At 50.8% G+C, this 23,951-nt stretch overlaps 1 protein-coding gene across 5 annotated transcripts in view; it reads left to right on the plus strand.

Moving 5' to 3' along the window:
• LOC140427793 (uncharacterized) overlaps positions 1 to 23,951 on the plus strand; it is a 181,087-nt gene that overhangs the window by 155,127 nt on the left and 2,009 nt on the right. For all 5 annotated transcript variants that reach the window (XM_072513453.1, XM_072513457.1, XM_072513458.1 and 2 more), the window contains 2 exons: positions 2,333 to 2,422; positions 11,807 to 11,950. In XM_072513453.1, coding sequence (XP_072369554.1) covers positions 2,333 to 2,422; positions 11,807 to 11,950 — 234 coding nt within the window. The remainder of the gene's footprint in view (positions 1 to 2,332; positions 2,423 to 11,806; positions 11,951 to 23,951) is intronic.

Raw genomic sequence — 23,951 nt, forward strand, 5'->3', positions numbered from 1 at the left:
GGATGGAGGATCGACCTTTAGGGTTGCGAGGCCGCACTCAGTGAGGGGTGGTAAGGGTCCGCCGAATTTAAGGGTCAGGCTCTGGAGGTTACACTGGAAGTCCAGGCCGAGGATAAGTGCAGCGCAGAGGTTAGGGAGGATGTAGAGGCGAAAGCCGTGGAACTCTACGCCTTGGACTGTGAGCGTGACCATGCAGTACCCCCGGATCACTACGCGATGGGATCCGGAGGCCAGGGAGATACTTTGATTGATAGGGTGTACCTTAAGGGAGCAGCGCCATACCGTATTTGGGTGTACAAACCTCTACGCTCCCGGAGTCCAATAGGCAGGAGGTCACATGGCCGTTGACTTTCACGCTGGTGGATGCGTTGGTCAGATTATGTGGTCGGGACTGGTCGATTGCCATGGAGGCGAGTCGTGGTTGATCGTCGGGTAGTGAGGCGGCCATTGAGTTGAGGTCCTGAAAAGCCGTTGGGATCCATGGCTTGCAGATCTGGTGAGCAGTAAGCACTGCAGTCATCAACAAACTGTAAACCGTATATATCTTTGGTGATCAGTACTGAGGTTAAAGAGTTTTCCATCTAGACAGTATTAATACTGACACCAGAGGGCATTTGATCTCGGAGTCGAATGGCCAGGTAGATTGTCAATAAAATACTTCCTTTTGGTCGTTGTCTGAATTTTAAAAGCATCTACTTCAGATTTCCCATTCAAAACAGTTGCAGTTATATTATCATGAAGCATTTACGGATTGTTAAGTTACTTGGACATCATAATCGTTGAAAGTCAATCCAACAGTCTCATGATTTACTGAACCAAATGCTTGAGTCAGGATGATGAATGCAATGAAGAGTTTCTGGTCTTAATATTTTTCTTGAAATTGTCTGGCAACTAAGACCATGCTGGAAGTTCCTCTGGAAGGCCTAAAGTCACTACGTCTCTGGGAGGGTTCCTCAGTTTAGGAAATAAGTAAAAAAAAGTCCACAAAGTTGGAAAATCTCTACTGGAATACCATCGGGGCCGAAGGTTGGTTTTTTTTTGATCTGCTTAGTTGCTTGCTGCAGCTCTCCCATTGATGAGAGTTCACTGTGGATTATTCCATAAGGCAATGGAAGATGCCCTCGAGCGTATTACCTACCATTGTGGTTGAGTTGTTAACATAGAATTTACAGTGCAGAAGGAGGCCATTCAGCCCATCGAGTCTGCACCGGCCCTTGGAAAGAGCACCCTAAGCCCACGGCTCCACCCTATCCCCGGACACTAAGGGGCATTTTATCATGGCCAATCCATCTAACCTGCACATCGTTGGACGGTGGGAGGAAACCCACGCAGACATGGGGAGAACGTGCAAACTCCTCACAGTCACCCGAGGCCGGAATTGAACCTGGGACCCTGGATCTGTGAGGCAGCAGTGCTAACCACTGTGCCACTATGTCGTCTTGTTCAATGTTCTTTCCAGCATTGACAATTGGGATGTGGCTGGAAGAGAAAGCCCGATGCTGATCATCATGACATGCAAATCTTTTTTTGAAGCCATCTGTCGACAAAGGTTAGACAAAATCCCCTTCATTCATAGAATCGTGTTCATCTCCTTAAAGATGACGGTGCCTGTCAGCATTGTGCATTTGGCACACAATTCAGTTGATGGGTTTGAACCATTTTAAATGTGATATAAAATGAGAAAAGGCCAGGAATGCTCAGCAAAATTGACGAACAAAATAAAGCTAATGTCTGAAGTCATTGCTGCTTCATCAGAACAGGAAGATGGAACAGATTTTGAGCAACTATAGATACAGGGTAGATATGAGGAGAACCTGAATACTATTGCACTTTCTGTGATGGCCATTTTGAAATGTTTGTGATAGGCAGCAGAGATTAAATGACAAAAAGGATGACCTTGCAAGGCAAGAAGGGGAATGCTAATGGGATAAGAAAGGAACAAAAGATGGGTCCTGAGAAGCTGCAAGCACTAATAGCAGGACCATGACCAACAACTGCATACAAGAAAATGGGAGCAGAGATTATGATTTAAAATTGTTGAATTTTTGAGTGATTGAAACGCTGTTCCTCGCACATCATTAGAACAGTTCGAAGGGCAGACTTCCAAAATCCCAAACATGCTTTCCAGGTTAAAATACCAATTTACTTGGATTTCTTTCCATTTAATATACTGCATTCACTGCTTATGTATGATGTGGTCCCCATTATATCGGGGAGATCCACTAGCATGACGTTGAACTTCCTCACTTGTCATGCTTATTCCCTGCCCCATTCTGACATTGGCCACCTATACAGTATATTTTAAAAGTAATTCCAGCTTTTCATTTTTCAGGTTGCACTGGAAGAAGCAGAGCCACTTATTCATTTTGCTTTAAACTGTGGAGTCCTAAGTTGCCCTCCAATCAAGACCTACTCTGCTGAGGTTTGTCACTAATCATTTTAAAACAATGTTGCGAGATTATTTGTCATTTTCTGTTTTCCACGGCCCTCACCCCTCGCCTTCATTTAGGATGAGGATTTGGAATGACTTTGTCAGAGTTAACATTTTAAATGTTGTGACTAATTGCCTATGATTTTCAGTAATTAATTTTTTTCCCATCATTTTACTGAGTGAACTGTGAGTATAGTGATAGGACATAAAGAGGATAGCAACAGAATAGCGGAATGGACAAACAAATGGCAGACAAAATTTAATGCAGCAAAGTAAAGAGTAATGCATTTTGGTAGGAAGGACAGACAAATTAAAGCAAAAGATACTCGGCGCGATTTAACAGGAAAAATGCTGCCCTAATCTCTGGGCCCTTCAACGCGGCCTCTGAACCCCCCCCCGCCCCACCCCACCCCACGCCCCAATTTACCTGTTAGGGGTCCTCGAGCCCCCACCTCATAAGGGCAGGGAACTCCAGGGCCCGATTCCTGGCAGTGGCAATCAGGTACCTTGGCACTGCCAGCCTAACATCCTGGCAGTGCCCCTGCCAGCCAGGGTTGCACTGCCAGGGTGCCACACTGGCAGTGCCAAGATGCTCAGATGGCAGGAGTGGCAGGATACCATCCTGCCCACAGCCTGACCACCCGGGAGTGTCTGATGGCCTGGGAGAGCCCCCCAGTTGCTGTTATGCCTGGTCCATGTTTGTGTGGACCAGTGTTAAACGGTGCCTTGGCGAGGTCTCCTAGGCATAAGTGTTCGTTCCCAGGCCTTGGGAGAATCCGACCTATTTAAGTGAGCCCAATTGCTCATCTTAAATATGTAAATCTGTATCATGCCCAGTGAAGGCGAAATCGCAGCATATTGGGAGATCTCGTTAGATCTCCCAAGGCATCTCAAGCATCCCAAATCTTGCGAGATTTAACGGCCTCGTCGCATCCCAAGCTGGGCACGTCAAGGCCGTTCAATCGTGCCCACTATTTTAAAGGGGATCTAGGAATTAATTGCAGCTTGAGAGAGCAATGAATAAGACATATTTGAATTCAGGCAGCTTAATTAATCAGAGGCAGACAGTACAGAACCTTTATAAAACACTGTAATATTGTATCTAATTCTAGGCACCACACTTCAAAAAGAATGTGAGAGCATTAGAGAGGGTGCAGAAAAGATTTGCACGAATGGTTTTTGTCGTGTTATTCACCCTGGGATAACACTGACTGCAACTGGATGCAGTTGTACTTGAAAGTAGACTCCAAACTGTGATGTTGGTTCAATACGCTTTATTGAACTTGTTAAGCAGTGCACACAGTTCGCTGTGGGTTTGACACTCTACTAATCTAAGCGTGCTTGTTATAACTATCTAGACCAGACTAGCTCTGAGCCACGTGTAGAAGGTGCTAACTGATATATACACCCTGACTGTCATTACAGTTGTCACAAGTGGAAAGAGGCAGAGTGCTGATGCCTCGTGTGTTTTACAGTGGGAGACCACGCTCTAGTGTTCTGCCTGTGTTCTGCATTGCCCATGAATGTTTTTTTAAGGGGTAATTTGGCGTGGCCAATCCACCTACTCTGCACATCTTTGTGTTGGGGGAGTGAGATCCACGCAAACACGGGGAGAATGTGAAAACTCCCCACAGACAGTGACCCGCACTCGGGATCGAATCCGGGTCCTCGGCACCATGAGGCAGCAGTGCTAACTATTGTGCCACCGTGCACATTGAGTGACCCCTGCAGACAACGAGCAGGATTCTCTTTTTGTGAGGCTATGGGCTGGGTTCTCCTTTTCCTGCGTCTAAGTGCTGACGCCAACGGAGGATCTGTGGACAATGGAAAAATCGGGGCCACACCCGCACCAATTCTGCTACCGGCGAGGGGCTAGCACGGGCACCATGTGAAACACCCGTAGAACACATGAAAAACTGTGGGGGAATCGCCAGATCCGTGATGGACACGAGTAGGGCTGACGTGCTGCAGCCATGCGTACACTTATACTCCCCACACACGCACCGATCGGGCCCGAAAAGATGGCGCCAGTTGTGCTGGGCCGTGTACCCGCCCACCTCCTGGCCACCCACTCCCCCAGCCCTGGCAGGATCCCCCCCCCCCCCCCCCCCCCGGCCAGCGGCACAACTGTTGGCAAATTTTGGCGGTGCTGGATAGTCCATACGCCCTCTCTCTCTCCACAGCAGACACGCCAGGCTCATGACTGTTGAGACCACATGTGGACCGCGCCGTCTGGAACTCGGCCCATCGGAGGCAGAGCATCGTGGGTAGGCCCGCTAATGATATTCAAACGCGGTTGTAACTGCGCGCGCCGCACGTCACAATGACGTCGATTTGGAGGGGCGGAGGATCGCGACCCGGCGTCAAACCACTGCCTGCCACAATTTCGGCGTCGGGAGAAATTCTCTGCCCGATCGCCGTTCACAATTTCGGCGTCAGGCAATGGAGAATCCCGCCCCATGTTCTCCCGCCAGAGATGAATCGCAAATCCTGAAGCGATTCACAATCCCTTACCATGCAAATTTATACAGGGCGGGGTACCCTCATGAATTTCGCTATCGGGCTGCCATTTTGAGCAGGTGGCCCGATAGCAAGGTCTCCGGCTTCCACTCCTCCCCAGCAACGCAATTCCTCCCTGTCCCTGGAATTCTGAGTGACCCCCACTGTACGAGGGTGACCCATCCACCCCTCACTGACCCAGCCCCCACCAGAGACCCCCCAGAAGCACCCCATGCTACAGAGAGCCCCACATTACAGAAAGCCCCCATCAGAGAGACTCCCACCAGTGACCCCCCCCACCCCATTACAGAAACCCCAACCGGATACCCTTCCATAAGAGAGGCCCATGCCTGGAAGCCCCCCATAAGAAAGAACCCTGCCTGGAAACCGCCCATAAGAGAGGAAGCTAGAGAGAAATCCAAACAGAGGCATTGAAAAAAAACACTGCTTTATAACTCACGTGTGTAATTCACTGGCTCAGGCAGAGGAAGCAGCCCCTGTCAATTCCTGGAAAGAGAAAACCAGTCAGCTGGGTTTAAACCCCCTCAGGTCTTTGATCTGCGAGCGTTTTATTTATATCTATGTAAAATTGTTTTAACTAGGCTGTGAGTGACAGCTTCCACACACCCAGCTGTCTGGATTGTTTAATTCATTTTCCTTCACGCTCAAGGGGATATTAAGTAGTCAGCAGTGAAACTAACCCAATGTTTATAAACATCTAGCTATGATTGGCAGCCTCCTGGACGACATCAGACAGTTAAGTGTTCCCACTTCCTCCTTTGCTCTGCAGGAAGCACTACAACTGTCTTTGAGCTGGTGCGGGGGGCGAACCTTGATGACGCCACCAGCGGGGGACTGTAACACTGGAAAAGTGCCAATCCCATTTTTTGCCCGACGCTGGATTCGCCACTGCATCTGGAACTCCGCTACCGGCGGCAGGTGGCAGAGAATCCAGCCCAATATATCAAGGTGTTCATTGGGGGTACAATTAGGCTTGGTTGTTTTACCTCCGAATGTGTAGTATAAGGGTCTAGCACATACGGGGTTAATGTACAGTACCACCCACACACACAGTTATATAAGGCGGTACATGACCCAGAGCTGGTGTTGGGCACAGATTGTAAAGATCTAAACATGCAGGCAGCCCCTAGCTTGTACCCTTTACTATACACATGTAAATAGTTCTAGTTAATGTGCAAGTCGCCACAGTTCCAGAGAACCTTAGGCTGCTCTCCCCTTTGAGAGAGAGCTGACTGGCAGTGATTTAACCTGAGGGTCACCACACTTCAGGCAAGGGACGAGGTTGGGAAGGTGGGGCCTTCGTGGTAACCTTAGCTGGTATGGGAATTGAACCCATGCTGTTGTGATTGCTCTGCATCACAAACCAGCTGATGTGTTGGATGTTCTGGATCACATACAGGACACCAACACTTGAAGTAGTGCAACACTATTTTATTAAAAGGTTAACTATTTAAACATACTTGAACTGTGGATAAATACAATACTAGCTTTAACTAAAGACCTTTGCCTTGTCCTAACCAGTTGATGCACTCAGCACATTGTGAATGCCTGTGTTGCAGGCTGTGAGCTTTGTGCTCCTAGCTAGCTGCTACTCGAATGTGAGGGAACTCTGATGCCCCCTGTCTTTATAGTGCATGTGCTCTCACTGGTGATTGGCTGCGGTGTTGTGTGTGTTGATTGGTCCCACTGTGTGTCCATCAGTGTGTGTCTGCACCATGATATACTGGTGTATATTATGACATCCCCCTTTTATATTAAAAAATGTGCTTGCGTGACAATAAATAGTGTGTGGTGAATGTTCCTGACTATGTGTGCGTGAAATATTTACAGGACTATGTACATAAAACTAAGCTATTTGCATGGGAAGGTGCCTGGTGCAGAAAAAACAGTGTGTGTAACAAATAACGAGATGAACACTATATACAAACCACTTGAATGATTAAACGGACGAACAGAACAGACCAGAGGGTCCATTAGGGCACAAATTAAGTCTCTGAGGTGGGCGACGAATTCTGGTTGACCGCCTTAAGGGTGGGTCAGGAGCCACCGGCTGAGGAGCGGGCTGGACTGCGTCAGAGTGAGGAGGATGCAGAGTAACCGGAATCTCCGCATAATCCAGGTCAGGGACAACAGGAGGGCGTGGCACTGGCGGAGGATCACGTAGTGAGCGCGGAACGAGACGAAGGGCACGTCGATTATGGCGCAGAATGGAACCATCCGGTAGACGAACCAGGAACGAGCGGGGAGCCACCTGCCAAAGAACCACAGCAGTTGCAGACCAGCCTCCATCCGGAAGATGGATGCGGACGTTGTCATCTGGAGCCAGAGCAGGGAGATCAGCTGCACGGGAGTCATGAGCCTCCTTGTGCTGTGCACGAGACAGCTGCATCCGGCGAAGGACCGGAACGTGGCCGAGGTCTGGGACATGAATGGACGGCACCATCGTCCTCAGGGTGCGACCCATGAGCAGCTGGGCTGGCGACAGGCCAGTGGACAGTGGGGCCGAGCGATAGGCCAGCAGGGCGAGGTAGAAGTCGGATCCCGCATCGGCAGCCTTGCAGAGGAGCCGTTTGACTATGTGGACGACCTTCTCCGCTTTGCCATTGGATTGAGGGTACAGGGGACTGGATGTCACATGCACAAAGTTGTACCTCCTGGCAAAGTTGAACCATTCCTGGCTTGCGAAGCAGGGGCTATTGTCCGACATCACAGTGAGTGGGATGCCGTGACGAGCAAAGGTCTCCTTACAGGCACGGATGACTGCAGACGATGTGATGTCGTGCAAGCGTACCACCTCCGGGTAGTTTGAAAAATAGTCTACAATCAGAACATAATCCCTGCCTAGCGCGTGGAACAGATCAATGCCGACCTTGGACCAAAGGGACGTGACCAACTCATGGGGCTGTAGGGTCTCACGTGGTTGGGCCGGCTGGAACCGCTGACAGGTGGGGCAGTTGAGCACTGTATTGGCTATGTCGTCATTGATGCCGGGCCAGTACACTGCCTCTCGGGCCCGTCGGCGGCACTTCTCCACGCCAAGATGGCCCTCGTATAGCTGTTCCAAGACAAGCTGGCGCATGCTGTGCGGGATAACAATGCGGTCCAGCTTCAGGAGGACACCATCGACTACCGCCAGATCGTCTCTGATGTTGTAGAACTGCAGGCATTGGTCCTTGAGCCACCCGTCTGTTAGGTGGCGCATGACACGCTGTAGCAGGGGGTCAGCCACAGTCTTGTGGCGAATTTGGACGAGGCATTCATCTGTGGCCGGTAGATTGGAGGCCACGAAGGCCACATGGGCGTCAATCTGGCAGACGAATCCCGCTAGGGCACACGGGGTGTTGACTGCCCTGGACAGAGCGTTGGCTATGATCAGGTCTTTTCCCGGGGTATATACGAGCTGGAAGTCGTATCGCCGGAGTTTGAGCAGAATGCGCTGGAGGCGAGGCGTCATGTCATTCAAGTCTGTTTGTATTGTATTGACCAGCGGGCGATGGTCGGTCTCGACGGTGAATTGGGGAAGGCCGTACACATAATCATGAAACTTGACGACACCGGTCAAAAGGCCCAGGCACTCGTTTCTATCTGCGCGTCGTGCTGTTCCGTGGGGGCCATGGCGCATGACGCATATGCAACGGGGGCCCATGAGAAGGCCTCATCGCATTGCAGGAGCACTGCCCCAATGCCAGATTGGCTGGCATCGGTCAAAATTTTTGTCTCTTTCGCTGGATCAAAAAAGGCCAATACCGGGTGGTAAGTTTGGTTTTAAGTTCTCTCCTTTCGCGCTCGTGGGCAGGAAGCCATTGGAAGTCTGTCGTCTTCCTGACCAGGTTCCTGAGAGCTGTGGTATGAGAGGCGAGGTTAGGGATGAACTTCCCTAGGAAGTTGACCATGCCCAGAAATCAGAGGACCGCATTCTTGTCCTCTGGCTTTTTCATGGCTGTGATGGCAGCCACCTTGTCCGCATCCAGCCGCACACCCAACTGGGAGATGTGGTCCCCTAGGAACTTGAGTTCCGTCTGGCCGAAGGAGCATTTGGCTCTGTTGAGACGTAGGCCTTGCTCCCGTATGCATTTGAACACGCGCTGTAGGTGACTGATATGCTCCTGCGGGGTGGTGGACCAAATGATTATGTCGTCGACATAGACGCGAACACCTTCAATGTCTTCCACCATTTGTTCCATGATCCTGTGGAACACTTCTGACGCCGATACGATCCCAAACGGCATCCTGTTGTAACAATATCTGCCAAAAGGGGTGTTAAAGGTACACCGTTTCCTGCTGGAACTGTCTAGTTGAATTTGCCAGAATCCTTTCGAGGCGTCAAGTTTGGTGAAGAGCTTGGCGCGAGCCATCTCGCATGTGATCTCTTCGCACTTGGGGATTGGGCAATGCTCCCTCATTATGTTGCGATTCAGATCCTTTGGATCATTGCAGATTCTGAGCTCGCCGGAAGGCTTTTTTACGCACACCATGGAACTGACCCAGTCAGTTGGTTCCATAACTCTGGAGATCACTCCTTGGTCTTGGAGGTCCTGCAGCTGCTGCTTGAGGCGGTCCTTGAGGGGTGCTGGGAATCTGCGAGGTGCATGCACCACAGGCGTGGCGTTCTGTTTGAGTAGGATCTAGTAAGTATATGGGAGCGTGCCCATGCCTTCGAAGACGTCGCGGTGCTGGTCGATGATGGCATTGAGTTGCGCCCTGAAGTCAGCATCCTGGAAGGCAGACGTGTCATCAGGAGAGAGAGAGTGAACTCTTTGAACGAGGTTTAGCAGCTTGCACGCCTGTGCGCCAAGCAGAGAGTCCTTCGAGGAGCCCACGAACTCGAAAGGAAGGATGGCTTTTCGTGATTTGTGCGTCACTTCGAGTTGGCATGAGCCGGAAGCAGGAATGATGTTGCCATTGTAGTCCAATAGCTGGCAGGCCGATGGAAGAATGGTTGGTTTGACACGAAGGCTTTGGAAAGCAGACCACGCCATGAGATTGGCGGAGGCACCAGTGTCCAGGCGGAATCGTATTTGGGACCGGTTGACCGTCAGGGTGGCACGCCACTCATCGTCTGGATCGATGCTGTATACCGACAGCGGCTGGTGTCTTTGCTTCGGGGACAGCCTGTTTTTCGTTACGACACCGACTTGAAAAGGCGCTTTCAGGTCCTCGGTGTCACTGCTGTGTGGGAGGTCAGAATCGGACTCGGTGACCGTGGGTTGAATTGCCCGAACATTCCTGCGAGGCTGGCTGACGCGATATGAATTGGAAGGCTGAGCTGCTCGACAGCAGGCAGCATAGTGGCCAAGTCTTCCACATCGTAGGCATTGTTGAGAATTTGCGGGGCATTGCTGCTTTAAATGGGCGGAGCCACAGTTTCCACACGTCGTGACGTCAGCACGTTCACTGCGCCACCGCGCATGCGCGGTGCGGTCATGTGTGGGGCGCGCCTGCGCATTACGTTCCTCCACGTCGCCATCCCCTCGTTTGGTGCGTACAAGCGCGGGAGTCCGCGAAAAGCGAGAGAAATGGCCGCCCTCATCCAGGCTGAGGCCCTGGAGGTGCTCAATCACTTGGACCCGTTCTGCCTCGTGGGGACCTTGCCGCGCCGTTTCAGCCGCTTGTATATGGGAGCACCGACTGGTGGCATTTTCATGTAGGACACAGGTCTCGATGACGGTCGCTAGGGTGAGTTGCTTTACTTTGAGGAGCTGCTGACGTAGGGGGTCCGACTGAACACCGAAAACGATCTGGTTGCGTATCATGGAGTCGGAGGTGGGCCCGTAGCTGCAAGATTGCACAAGGATGCGGAGGTGCATGAGAAAGGATTGGAAAGGTTCGTCCTTACCCTGCAAACGCTGCTGGAACACGTAGCGTTCGAAACATTCATTCACCTCTACGCTGCAATGAGTGTCAAATTTGAGAAGAACCGTCTTGAACTTCGTCTTGTCTTCGTCATCTGCAAAGGTGAGGGAGTTGAAAATGTGGATGGCATGGTCCCCGGCCGTGGAGAGGAGACGAGCAATCTTTCTGGTGTCCGAGGCGCCCTCCCTGTCCGTGGCTTCGAGGAAGAGCTGGAAGCGCTGTTTGAATATCTTCCAGTTGACCCCGAGGTTGCCGGCGATGCGGAGCGGCGGCGACGGGCTGATGTTGTCCATGTTGCAGGATGACGGAATGCTGGCGGAAGGCAGATCACTTGCAGGTAGGTCTAAGAAGTGCTAGTATGCAACCACGCCTGATATCATGATGTGTTGGGTGTTCTGGATCACATACAGGTCACCAACACTTGAAGTAGTGCAGCACTATTTTATTAAAAGGTTAACTATTTAAACATACTTGAACTGTGGGTAAATACGATACTAGCTTTAACTAAAGACCTTTGCCTTGTCCTAACCAGTTGATGCACTCAGCACATGGTGAATGTCTGTGTTGCAGGCTGTGAGCTTTGTGCTCCTAGCTAGCTGCAACTCGAATGAGCGGGAACTCTGATGTCCCCTGTCTTTATAGTGCGTGTGCTCTCACTGGTGATTGGCTGCGGTGTTGTGTGTGTTGATTGGTCCCACCACGTGTCCATCAGTGTGTGTCTGCACCATGATATACTGGTGTATATTATGACACCAGCCATCCAGACAACTGAGCTAACTGACCTCCCTTAGTAATAGTTAACAAAGACTTCAGAGACGCTGTTCTGTAACCAACACCCTCCCAATAGAATGCACACACTGGCCACATGAGTAAGATACTGAAGAGTTTCTGGAACATTGCCCATGTACAAGACAAAGTCTTTTCAAAGAAAATTGTGGGGCGGGGGAAACAGATGATGTAGAATGTGGTAAATCAACAAAGTTTTGAATTCTACGATTACAGGAAATTGACCAACAGCTGAAGATTTCAGCTGCAGCTTTTCTTGACGGTTCCGATGGCTGCCAAATCGATGTGTCCAAAAGGGAAGTTCGCCTGAGCCAAATTTTCAAATGGTACAAGATTGATTTTGGTGGAACAGATGAAAGGGTAAAGAAATGATCTTGTCAATTTCACTCTTATTGAACATGAGTAAAAGTAAACTGATAACTGAGTATATTTATAACAGTGTGCCTGGTCTGGAGATTGTTAGGTATGCAGAGAGGCTGACAATCTCAAACTGTTTTCATTAGAAAGACGGAGGTTGAGGGGTGACCTGATAGAGGTCTACAAGATTATGAGGCGCATGGATAGAGTGGATGGGCAGGTGAAGGAGTCAGTCACCTCGGGGCAAAGTTTAGAGGAGATGTGCGAGGCAGGTTTGTTTTACGCAGAGGATGGTGAGTGCCTGGAACGCGGTGTTGGGGGAGGTTCTGGAAACAGCTACATTAACGGCATTCAAAAGGCATCTTGACAAACGCAAGGATAGGATCGGTATGAAGGTATACGGCACAAGGAAGTGCTGAGGGTTTTGGCCAAGGTTGGTATCGTAACTGGTACAGGCTTGGAGGGCCGAAGGGCCTGTTCCTGTGCTGTATTGTTCCTTCTTCTATATTTTGAGACACTGGCTGGATTTTTGACAGGGAGGAAGCTGGTTGAATCAGGAAATCCAGGAGAGATACCCCTTACACATTGATGAATTTAACAGCAGGTCCCGATTAACATTTTTTCAAAGTCTTCCAGTGACAGCCAGTCAGTTTGAGGGATTGGCTAACTGTCAGGCAGGTAGCAGCCAGGGTGCAGAATGGAGGGGAGGAGTTGGGAGACCAGAGGTCTTGTGAGGGAGGTCGGTAGGGTTGCCTAATTCCAGCTCCAGCAATCCAGCTCTTGGTCTGTAACACTGTAGGCAGCAGATGAGGATCATATCATCCTATATCTTTGCTCCTATATCTTATGAGCTTATGAATGGGTGAGGGAAGCAGAAAGTTGAAGCCAACAGGTCAGAGGAAAGGTATTTAACTCATAGATTCAGCAATCCTTGCATTTTAGTTGTTAGGTTTCCCAATACCCAGAAATTGGGTTCCTTATAATAGTTAAATTGTGAAACTTCCTCTTGGAAGTGAGTTGGTTATCCACTCTATCCATTGCTGCCCCCCTCCCCGCCACCCCCGTTTCAGACTCCACATGTACACTGACAATGCCAGCCCTATCTCACCTACCACCACCTCTCAATCCCTCACTTGTCACACTTATTATCCAACAAGCAGTACTGAATGCATAGATAGCTATTGCCTCTGGTCCTTGCCATGAAATTCAATCCCTTGCCACTGATTCCATCATTCTGCTCCAGAGGTGAGCTCCCATCACACATTCACACCGTCTACCTTCATCACAATAATACTCAATCCCTTGCCTGATCTGCTGCAGAAACATTAATCCTTATTACCTTTAGGCTTGAACCTATGCTCAAAGTAATGTGACAAGCAGCATAATCAATTCAAAATCATTTCCAGAGAAATTTATATTGAACTTTCTATTTAAACAGATTTGGTGACTATTTCAGAAGGTATGCAGTAAGACCAATGGATTGTCTGAAATATTCATTACAGGGAATCAATATTCAAAACTCTCTTAATGGCCTCCCATTTTCCACCCTACATGAACTGTAAGACCAAAAGATATGGGAGCAGAATTAAGCCATTCGGCCCATCGGGTCTGCTCCGCCATTCAATCATGGCTGATATGTTTCTCCATCCCCACTCCTGCATTCTCCCTGTAACCCTGATCCCCTTATTAATCAAGAACCTATCTGCTTAAAGATGCTCAGTTATTTGGCCTCCACAGCCTTCTGCGGCAAAGAGTTACACAGATTCACCATCCCCTGGCTGAAGAAATTCCTCCTCACCTGTTTTAAAGGATCGTCCCTTCAGTCTGAGGCTGCGCCCTCAGGTTCTAGTTTCTCCTCCTAGTGGAAACATTCTCTTCACGTTCACTCTATCTAGGCCCCTCAATGAGATCCCTCCTCATCCTTCTAAACTCCACCCAGTACAGACCCAGGGTCCTCAGCCACTCCTCATATGACAAGACTTTCATTCCCGGGATCATTCTTGTGAACCTCCTCTGGACCCTTTCCAAGGCCAGCACATCCTTCCTTAGATACGGGGCCCAAAACGTCTCACAATGCTCCAAATGGGGTCTGACTAGAGCCTTATACAGCCTCAACAGTACATCCCTGCTCTTGCATTCTAGCCTTCTCAACATGAATGCTAATATTGCATTTGCCTTCCTAGTTGCCAACTGAATCTGCATGTTAACATTAAGAGAATCCTGAACTAGAACGCCTAAGTCCCTTTGTGCTTCAGATTTCCAAAGCGTTTCCCCATTTAGAAAATAGTCTATGCCTTTATTCTTCCCACCAAAGTGCATAACCTCACACTTTTCCACATTGTATTCCATCTACCACTTCTTTGCCCACTCTCCTAGCCTGTCCAAGTCTTCTGCAGCCTCCCTGTTTCCTCAACACAGCCTGTCCCTCTACATGGGTGAGATTCTCCGATCCCCGCCGGGTCGGAGAATCGCCGGGGGCTGGCGTGAATCCCGCCCCCGCCGGTTGCCGAATTCTCCGGCACCGGATATTTGGCGGGGGCGGGAATCGCGCCGCGCCGGTTGGCAGGCCCCCCCCCGGCGATTCTCCGGGCCCGGATGTGCCAAAGTCCCTCTGCTAGAATGCCTGTCCCGCCGGCGTGGATTAAACCACCTCTCTTACCAGCGGGACAAGGCGGCGCGGGCGGGCTCCGGGGTCCTGGGGGGGACCCGGGGCGATCTGGCCCCGGGGGGTGCCCCCACGGTGGCCTGGCCCGCGATCGGGGCCCACCGATCCGCGGGCAGGCCTGTACCTTGGGGGCACTCTTTTCCTTCCGCCTTCGCCACGGTCTCCACCATGGCGGAGGCGGAAGAGACTCCCTCCACTGCGCATGCGCGGGGATGCCGTGAGCGGCTGCTGACGCTCCCACGCATGCGCCGCCCGGCAATGTCATTTCCGCGCCAGCTGGCGGGGCACCAAAGGCCTTTCCCGCCAGCTGGCGGGGCGGAAATCAGTCCGCCACGGGCCTAGCCTCTCAAGGTTAGGGCTCGGCCGGTCAAGATGCGGAGGATTCCGCACCTTTGGGGCGGCGCGATGCCAGACTGATTTGCGCCGTTTTTGGCGCCGGTCGGCGGACATCGCGCCGATTACGGAGAATTTCGCCCAGTATCTTTGTATCATCTGCAAGCTTAGCAACAATGCCTCAGTTCCTTCTTCCACATCGTTAATGTATATTGTGAACAGTTGTGGTCCCAACACTGACCCCTGCAGATTACCACTAGTCACCGGCTGCCATCCTGAAAAAGACCCCTTTATGAAATTAAATGAAAATTGCTGATTGTCACAAGTAGGCTTCAAATGAAGTTACTGTGAAAAGCCCCTAGTCGCCACATTCCGGCACCTGTTTGGGGAGACTGGTATGGGAATTGAACCCGCGCTGCTGGCCTGCCTTGGTCTGCTTTAAAAGCCAGCTATTTAACCCTGTGCTAAACCATCCCCTACTCTCTGCCAGTCAGCCAATCCTCTATCCATGCCAGTACCTTGCCCCTAACATCACGGGCTCTTAACTTTATTTAGCAGCCTCCTGTACGGCACCTGGAAATCCAAATAGATCACGTCCACTGGTTCTCCTTTGTCTAACTTCCTCGTTACCTCCTCAAAGAATTCTAACAGATTTGTCAGGCATGATCTCCCCTTAACGAAGCCATGCTGACTCAGTCCTGGGTACTCCGCAGTCTCATCTTTAATAATTGACACTAAAATCTTACCAATGACCGCAGTCAGGCTAACCGCCCTGTAATTTCCCATCTTCTGCCTCCCTCCCTTCTTTAACAGGAGTGTTATATTAGCCATATTCCGGGAACCCATCCTGCCTCCTGTGATTTCGTAACGATCACCGCCAATGCCTCCACAATGCCTCTGAATCTCCTCAGCTATCTCTTTCAGAATCCTGGGATGTAGTCCATCCAGTCCGGGTGATTTATCCACCTTCGCACCTTTCAGTTTCCCCAGGACCTTCTCCTTCGTGATGGCCACTACACGCACCTCTGACTCTCTTAAAGTTCTGGTATGCCACGGTGTCTTCCACCGTGAAGATTGATGCATAGTAACTATTCAGTTCCTCTGTCATTTCTTTGTTCCCTATTACTACTTCTCCAGCCTCATTTTCGAGTGGTCCAATGTCCATTCTTGCCTCTCTCTTACCTTTTAAAAACCAAAAAACTCTTGCAACCTTCTTTTATAATAATATAATAATCTTTTATTGTCACAAGTAGATTACTAGCTAGCTTACACTCATATTTCATCTTCTCCCCCTTATTCCTTTTTTAGTTGTCCTCTGCTTGCTATTAAAGGCTTCCCAAACTTCTGGCTTCCCACTAATCCTCGTCACATTATAGAAATTTTCCTTTGCTTTTATGCTGTCCTTAACTTCCCTTGTCAGCCACGGTTGCCTTGTCCTCCCCTTAACATGTTTCCTCACCCTTGGGATGAATTTCTGTTGTGCCTCCCGAATAACCCCAAAATCTCCTGCCATTGCTGTTCCACTGTCTTCCCTGCTAGGCTCCCCTTCCAATCAACTCTGGCCAGCTCCTCCCTCATGTCTTTGTAGTTATCCTTATTTAATTGTAATACCGTTACATCTGACTCCAGCTTCTTCCTCTCAAACTGCAGAGTTAATTCTATTGTATTGTCGTCACTGCCCCCTAAGGGTTCCTTCATCTTAAGTTCCCTAATCAGGTCTGCCTCATTACACAGCACCAAATCCAGAATTGCCTGTTCCCTCGTGGGCTCTACCACAAGTTGCTCCAAAAAAACATCACATAGACATTCCACAAATCCCTTTTCTTGGGATCCGCTACCAACTTCACTTTCCAAGTCCACCTGCATACTGAAGTCCCCCATGATTTTTGTAATATTGCCTTTCTTACATGTCTTTTCTATCTCCTGATTTATTTTCTCCCCCACATCCTGACTACTACTAGGGGGCCTGTACACGACACCCATCAGGGTCTTTTTTCCTTTGCGATTTCTCTTCTCTACCCAAACAGATTCCACATCTTCCAACCCTATATCGCTTCTTGCTATCGATTTAAGTTAATTTCTTACTAACAATGCAACCCTGCCCCCCTCTGCCATCTGCCTGTCATTTCGATAGGCCACATATCCATGGATATTTGGATCCCAGCCCTGATCCCCTTGCAGCCATGTGAATCCCACAGCATCATATGGCCAATTTCAATGTGAGCAACAAGCTCATTTACCTTGTTTAGTATACTGAGCACATTTAAGTACAACACGGCAGCACAGTGGTTAGCACTGCTGCTTCACAGCGCCAGGGAACCCGGTTCAATTCCCGGCTTGGGTCACTGTCTGTGTGGTGTCTGCATATTCTTCCCATGCCTGTGTGGGTTTCCTCCAGGTGCTCCGGTTTCCGCCCACAAGTCGGTGACTAGAGGATTGTGATGAATGATAACTGTACCTTCAATGTCATGATCCCTTTAAGACCGGGTTTGGAACCCTGGGAGACTCCGCCTCTGACTCTGCCCCCCCAGGGAGCCATACATAAGGTAATGTCCAGTGGGCAGTGTGCAGTGAGCACACTTCTCGGTAGCTGTCTGGTTCTCTGCTAATTAAAGCCTTTGTATTACCAATCATCTCTCTCGAGTTGTAATTGAGGGTATCTCAAGGATTTTCACAGTAACTTCATTACAGTGTTAATGTAAGCCTACTTGTGACACTAATTATTATTACACCCTCGTTCCTGCGTTTACTGCCCATCTTCTCATAGTTGCCCCCTTTTTTGCTATGCCTGAAATTTGATTTCTGGTGCTTTACATACTCTGTTATATTACGTGTTCTGGAAACTTTACTAAACTCTCCTGAGCCCTCGTCTCCTTTAAGTAGCTCAAAGTCCTCATCAATAACCTGCATTCCCACCATTTCCTTTAACTTTGATTTTCAAATTTTCGATACACCTGGAATCCCCCCCACCGCCCCCACTATTTAGTTTAAAGCCCTATCCACAGCCCTAGTTATGCGATTCACCGGGACTCTGGTCCCAGCACAGTTCAGATGAAGACTCTGCCATCAGAACAGTTCCCTCCTTCCCCAGTACTGGTGCCAATGTCCCATGAATTCAAACCCATTTCTCCCACACCAACCTTAGAGCCACGCATTTACCTCCTTAATCTTATTGACCCTATGGCAATTAGCTTGTTGCTCAGGTAGTAATCCAGAGATTATTACCTTTCTGGTTCTGCTTTTTAATTTGACCCCTAGCTGCTCGTTTTCCTTCAGCAGAACCTCTATCTTTGTTCCACCTATGCCGTTGGTACCAGCTTGGGCCATGACAACTGGATCTTTACCCTCACACTCCAAGTTTATCTGCAGCCCAGGTGAGATATCCCGAACCCGAGCACCAGGTAGACAACACAACCTTCGGGACTCTCGATCCTGGTCACAGATAACAGTGTCTATGCCCCTAACTATACTATCCCTAATTATGACCACATTTCTTTTCTCTCTCCCTGCTTGAATGGCTCCCTGTACCACGGTGCTGTGGTCCCTTTGCTCATCCTCCCCACAGTCCCCGCTCTCATCCACACAGGGAGCAAAAATCTCAAACCTGTTGGACAAGGATAAGGGTTGAGGCTCCTGCAACCCTACTTCCTGGATCCCTCTGCCTACTGTCATGATATTCAGGTAAACATCATAGCACATACATACATACATACTGATGGACAGATCAACGGACCAATCAACACACACAACATGACAGCCAATCACAGGCAAGAGCATACACAGTACAAAACAGGGAACACAACACTTCCTGGGCACTCGAGCAGGAGACGGCTCAGGGCACAGAGCTCAGTACAAGCCACTCAGACATCCACCATGTGCTGAGTGCCACTACACGATAGAATTAGGAATAATTCTAGGTCCACAGAATCAAGGGTCATGATCAAACCTCAGTAAACAGTTTACCAGTGTAAATAGATGTTTGAAATAAAACTGCGTTGTACCATTTGCAACCGTGTTGGTTCGTCTGTATAGCAGAGTACCCAACACTTCATAGTACCAGGAATGATTTTGGTACCTACCTACAAAACCTCCGGAATCTGCAATCCTGCGCCATGGACACCGTCAACACACCGCAGCCGCTGCAAGTCGCTGGAAACCTCGGCGTTAATTGGAAGCTGTTCAAACAGCGCTTCCAGCTCTTTCTGGAAGCCAACGAAAAGGAAAGCGCCTCGGACACCAGAAAGATCGCCATCCTCCTCACCACGGCAGGTCAACACGCCATCCATGTCTACAACTCCCTGGTGGTCGCGGAAGGCGAGGACAAGACCAAATACAAGACGGTCCTTCTCAAACTCGACCAACATTTCAACGTCGAGGTCAACGAGAGCTTCGAGAGGTATCTCTTCCAGCAGCGCCTGCAAGGTAAGGATGAGCCATTTCAGTCATTCCTTACGCATCTCTGCATCCTCGCGCAGTCCTGCGGTTACGACACCACCTCCGATTCCATGATTCGGGACCAGATCGTTTTTGGGGTCACCTCGGGCACCCTACGCCAGCAGCTCTTAAAAATAAAAGGCCTCACCTTAGCCTCCGCAATCGAAGCCTGTGTCCTGCACGAAAACGCGACTAGCTCCTATACCCAATTTCAGGTGGCCGAATCGGTGCGGCAGGGGTCCTACGCGGCCGGATCGGCGAGGCAGGCGCCCTACGAGGCCGAACAGGTCCAGGCGATCGAGTTCCTCCCGGCCCGCGGCCCGGACGAGGGCGGCCATTTTGCGCGCTTTTCGAGGCCTCCCGCGCTTGTGCGCGCCAAAAACTACGGTAACACTGAGGGACGTGATGCGCAGGCGCGCTCGATACAAGACCGAACTGCGCATGCGCATTGGCGCAACGAATGCCATGACGTCACGACGTGCGGCAATTGTGGAGCCGCACATTTAAAATGGCAATGTCCCGCAAGAACCCGACAATGCCTCCGCTGTGGCAAGGTGGTCCACTACGCTGCTTGCTGTCGAGCAGCTCAACCTGTTAATGTTCCCCAACTCCGACAATTTCGCAGGGAAGTGCGGACCATTCAGCCTCCTTATTACGAGTCGTGCCCAGACAATATCCAGACCAGTGACACAGACGACCGGGACGCCCTCCCTGTTGCGGTCATTGATGGGAACCGAATGTCTCCAGCCAGGACCCACCAGCCGGTGCAAGTTAACACGATCAATCCGGGTGATGAATGGTGTGCCACCCTAACGGTCAACCGATCACCGATAACATTCCGTCTGGCGCCTCCGCCAACCTCATAGCATGGTCAGCCTTCTACGCCATGAAGGTCAGACCGCCAATTCGGCCGTCCCGTTGCAGGATGGTCGACTACAACGGGTACGTTATCCCGGCTATGGGATCCGGCCAGCTCCAGGTGACACACAACACACACACGGCCACACTCTCATTCGAGATAGTCGGATCATTGAAGGACTCCCTGCTAGGCACACAGGCATGCAAGGCTCTCCACCTCGTGCAACGAGTCCACTCTCTCTTTCCAGACGGCACATCTGACTTCCCGGATGCAGAGTTCAGGGCACAGCTCCAATCGCTTCTCGCCCGCAACCAGGAGGCATTCAAGGGCATAGGAACCCTGCCCTACACCTACAGAATTCGGCTCAAACTGGACGCCATCCCGGTCATTCACGCACCTCGCAGTGTCTCAGCGCCACTCAAAGACCGCCTCAAGCAGCAGCTGCAGGATCTCCAGGACCAAGGGGTCCTATCCCGGGTCACGGAGCCCACGCCATGGGTCAGCTCCATGGTGTGTGTTAAGAAGCCCTCTGGCGAGCTCCGGATCTGCATTGATCCAAAAGACCTCAACAACAACATAATGAGGCAACACTACCCCATACCCAAACAGGAAGAGATCACAAGCGAAATGACCCGGGCTAAAATCTTCACAAAACTGGATGCCTCGAAGGGTTTTGGGCAGATCCAACTCGATCCCTCCAGCCGAAAGTTATGCACCTTTAACACCCCTTTCGGCAGGTTCTGCTACAACCGGATGCCATTTGGCATCATCTCGGAATCCAAGGTCTTTCATAGGATCATGGAGCAGATGATGGAAGGCATCGAAGGGGTGCGCGTCTACGTGGATGACGTCATCATCTGGTCCACCACACCACAGGAGCACATCTATCGTCTCCAGCGCGTCTTTGCGCGCATACGGGATAGCGGCCTGCGCCTCAACTGAGCCAAGTGTTCTTTCGGCCAAACCGAGCTGAAGTTCCTGGGGGACCACATTTCCCGGTCAGGGGTCCGTCCGGATGCAGACAAGGTGAGCGCCATTACAGCCATGCCGCGGCCGGCAGACAAGAAAGCAGTGCTACGCTTCCTAGGCATGGTCAACTTCCTGGGGAAGTTCATTCCCAACGTTGCCTCCCACACGACAGCACTGCGCCACCTCGTCAAGAAGTCCACGGAGTTCCAGTGGCTACACACACACCAGCAGGGATGGGAGGAGCTCAAACCTAAGCTCACCACAGCACCGGTATTGGCGTTTTTCGACACATCTCGTGCCACTAAAATCTCGACGGATGCCAGCCAGTCCGGCATTGGGGCGGTGCTCCTACAGCGGGGTGACACTGCGTCATGGGCTCCGGTCACCTATGCCTCGCGGGCCATGACCCCCACAGAACAGCGCTACGCGCAAATCGAAAAGGAGTGCCTGGGCTTGCTAACCGGGTTGGACAAGTTCCATGACTATGTGTATGGTCTCCCCCGGTTTACCGTTGAGACTGACCACCGCCCCCTGGTCAGCATCATAAATAAGAACCTGAACGAGATGACCCCTCGCCTCCAGCGCATCCTCCTTAAACTTACGAGGTATGACTTCCAACTGGTCTACACCCCAGGTAAGGACCTTATCATTGCGGATGCCCTGTCTAGAGCAGTGAGCACACTGCCAGATTCGGAGGGGTTCATCTGTCAGGTCGAGGCGCAGGTGGCTTTCACATCGGCAAATCTGCCAGCTGATGACTCCAGTCTGGCCCGTATTCGCCGAGAGACTGCGGCTGACCCCCTTCTACAACGTGTGATGCGCCACATGACGGGAGGGTGGCTCAAAGGGCAGTGCCCGCAGTTCTACAATGTCCGAGACGACTTGCCTATCATTGATGGTGTCCTTCTAAAGCTGGACCGGATTGTGATTCCGCACAGCATGCACAAGCTGGTCCTCGACCAACTACACGAAGGCCACCTGGGGGTCGAGAAGTGCAGGCGGAGGGCCCGAGAGGTGGTATACTGGCCGGGCATCAGTGATGACATTGCCAATATGGTGCTCAACTGCCCCACCTGCCAAAGGTTTCAACCGGCGCAACCTCCTGAGACACTTCTGCCCCATGAGCTGGTGACGTCCCCCTGGGCGAAGGTGGGTGTGGACCTCTTTCACGCGCTCGGCAGGGACTATGTCATTGTCATTGACTACTTTTCCAACTATCCAGAGGTCATACGCCTGCACGATTTGACATCGTCCGCTGTCAAAAGGGCCTGCAAAGACACCTTCGCTCGCCATGGCATTCCAATGACTGTCATGTCGGACAATGAGCCCTGTTTCGCCAGCCAGGAATGGTCATCTTTTGCTGCCTCGTATGGCTTCACACACGTGACGTCCAGTCCTCGACATCCCCAGTCCAATGGAAAGGCGGAGAAGGGCGTTCACATTGTCAAGCGGCTCCTCTGCAAGGCTGCTGCTGCCGGATCGGATTTCTGCCTAGCCCTGCTGGCCTATCGCTCGGCCCCACTAGCCACTGGTCTCTCACCAGCCCAGCTGTTGATGGGTCGCGCCCTCAGGACCACTGTGCCTTCCATTCTGGCACCCACGACCAACCATGCTCCGGTACTACACAGAATGCAACAGCAGCGCGGTCGCCAGAAGAGGGCATATGACACACGGGCAACTGATCTTCCCGCCCTGGCCCCTGGAGACGAAGTCCGCATCCACCTACCAGAAGGTGGCTGGTCAGCACCTGCCGAAGTTCTCCGACGCGTGGCTCCCCGCTCGTTCCCGGTTCGCATGCCTGATGGATCCATTCGTAGGCGCAATCGCTGGGCTCTTCGCCTACTTCCACGCTCGCTACGGGACCTTACACCGACACCGCACCCCCTGATGTTCCTGATATCGACTTCGTGGAGCTGCCTCCCACCATGCCCCTTCCGTCGTCGCCCGTGGCCAGGCCCATTCCTCAGCCGGTGGTTCCAGACCTACCCTTGAGGCGGTCAACCCAAATTCATCGCCCACCTACTAGACTGGACTTATGAGACTGCTTGTACATTGAACTCATACTACCGCTGAGTTAACATGTTTCTGTTCTTATCGTTACAGGAATTTGTTTTGTCGTTCAATATTGCCCCTTTCTTTGTTTATGGTACAACCTCGTTGTTATGTCGCACCCGACATCGCCCCTTGTATATAGTTTAGCCCCATGTACATGCTGTAAATATTGCACACACAGACACTTAGCTACACTCAGTCCACATCTCTATTTATGACCACGTAGGCACATGTTCTTGTAAAGAAAAAGGGGGATGTCATGATATTCAGGTAAACATCATAGCACATACATACATACATACTGATGGACAGACCAACGGACCAATCAACACACACAACATGACAGCCAATCACAGGCAAGAGCATACACAGTACAAAACAGGGAACACAACACTTCCTGGGCACTCGAGCAGGAGACGGCTCAGGGCACAGAGCTCAGTACAAGCCACTCAGACATCCACCATGTGCTGAGTGCCACTACATGATAGAATTAGGAATAGGTCCACAGAATCAAGGGTCATGATCGAACCTTAGTAAACAGTTTACCAGTGTAAATAGATGTTTGAAATAAAACTGCGTTGTACCATTTGCAACCGTGTTGGTTCGTCTGTGTAGCAGAGTACCCAACACTTCACCTACTTCACTCATACTCACTTCCTCCTGACCACTGGTTGAGTTCGAGGTACTTAATC

This window comes from Scyliorhinus torazame, chromosome 8, assembly GCF_047496885.1.
Source record: "Scyliorhinus torazame isolate Kashiwa2021f chromosome 8, sScyTor2.1, whole genome shotgun sequence".
NCBI lineage: Eukaryota > Metazoa > Chordata > Chondrichthyes > Carcharhiniformes > Scyliorhinidae > Scyliorhinus > Scyliorhinus torazame.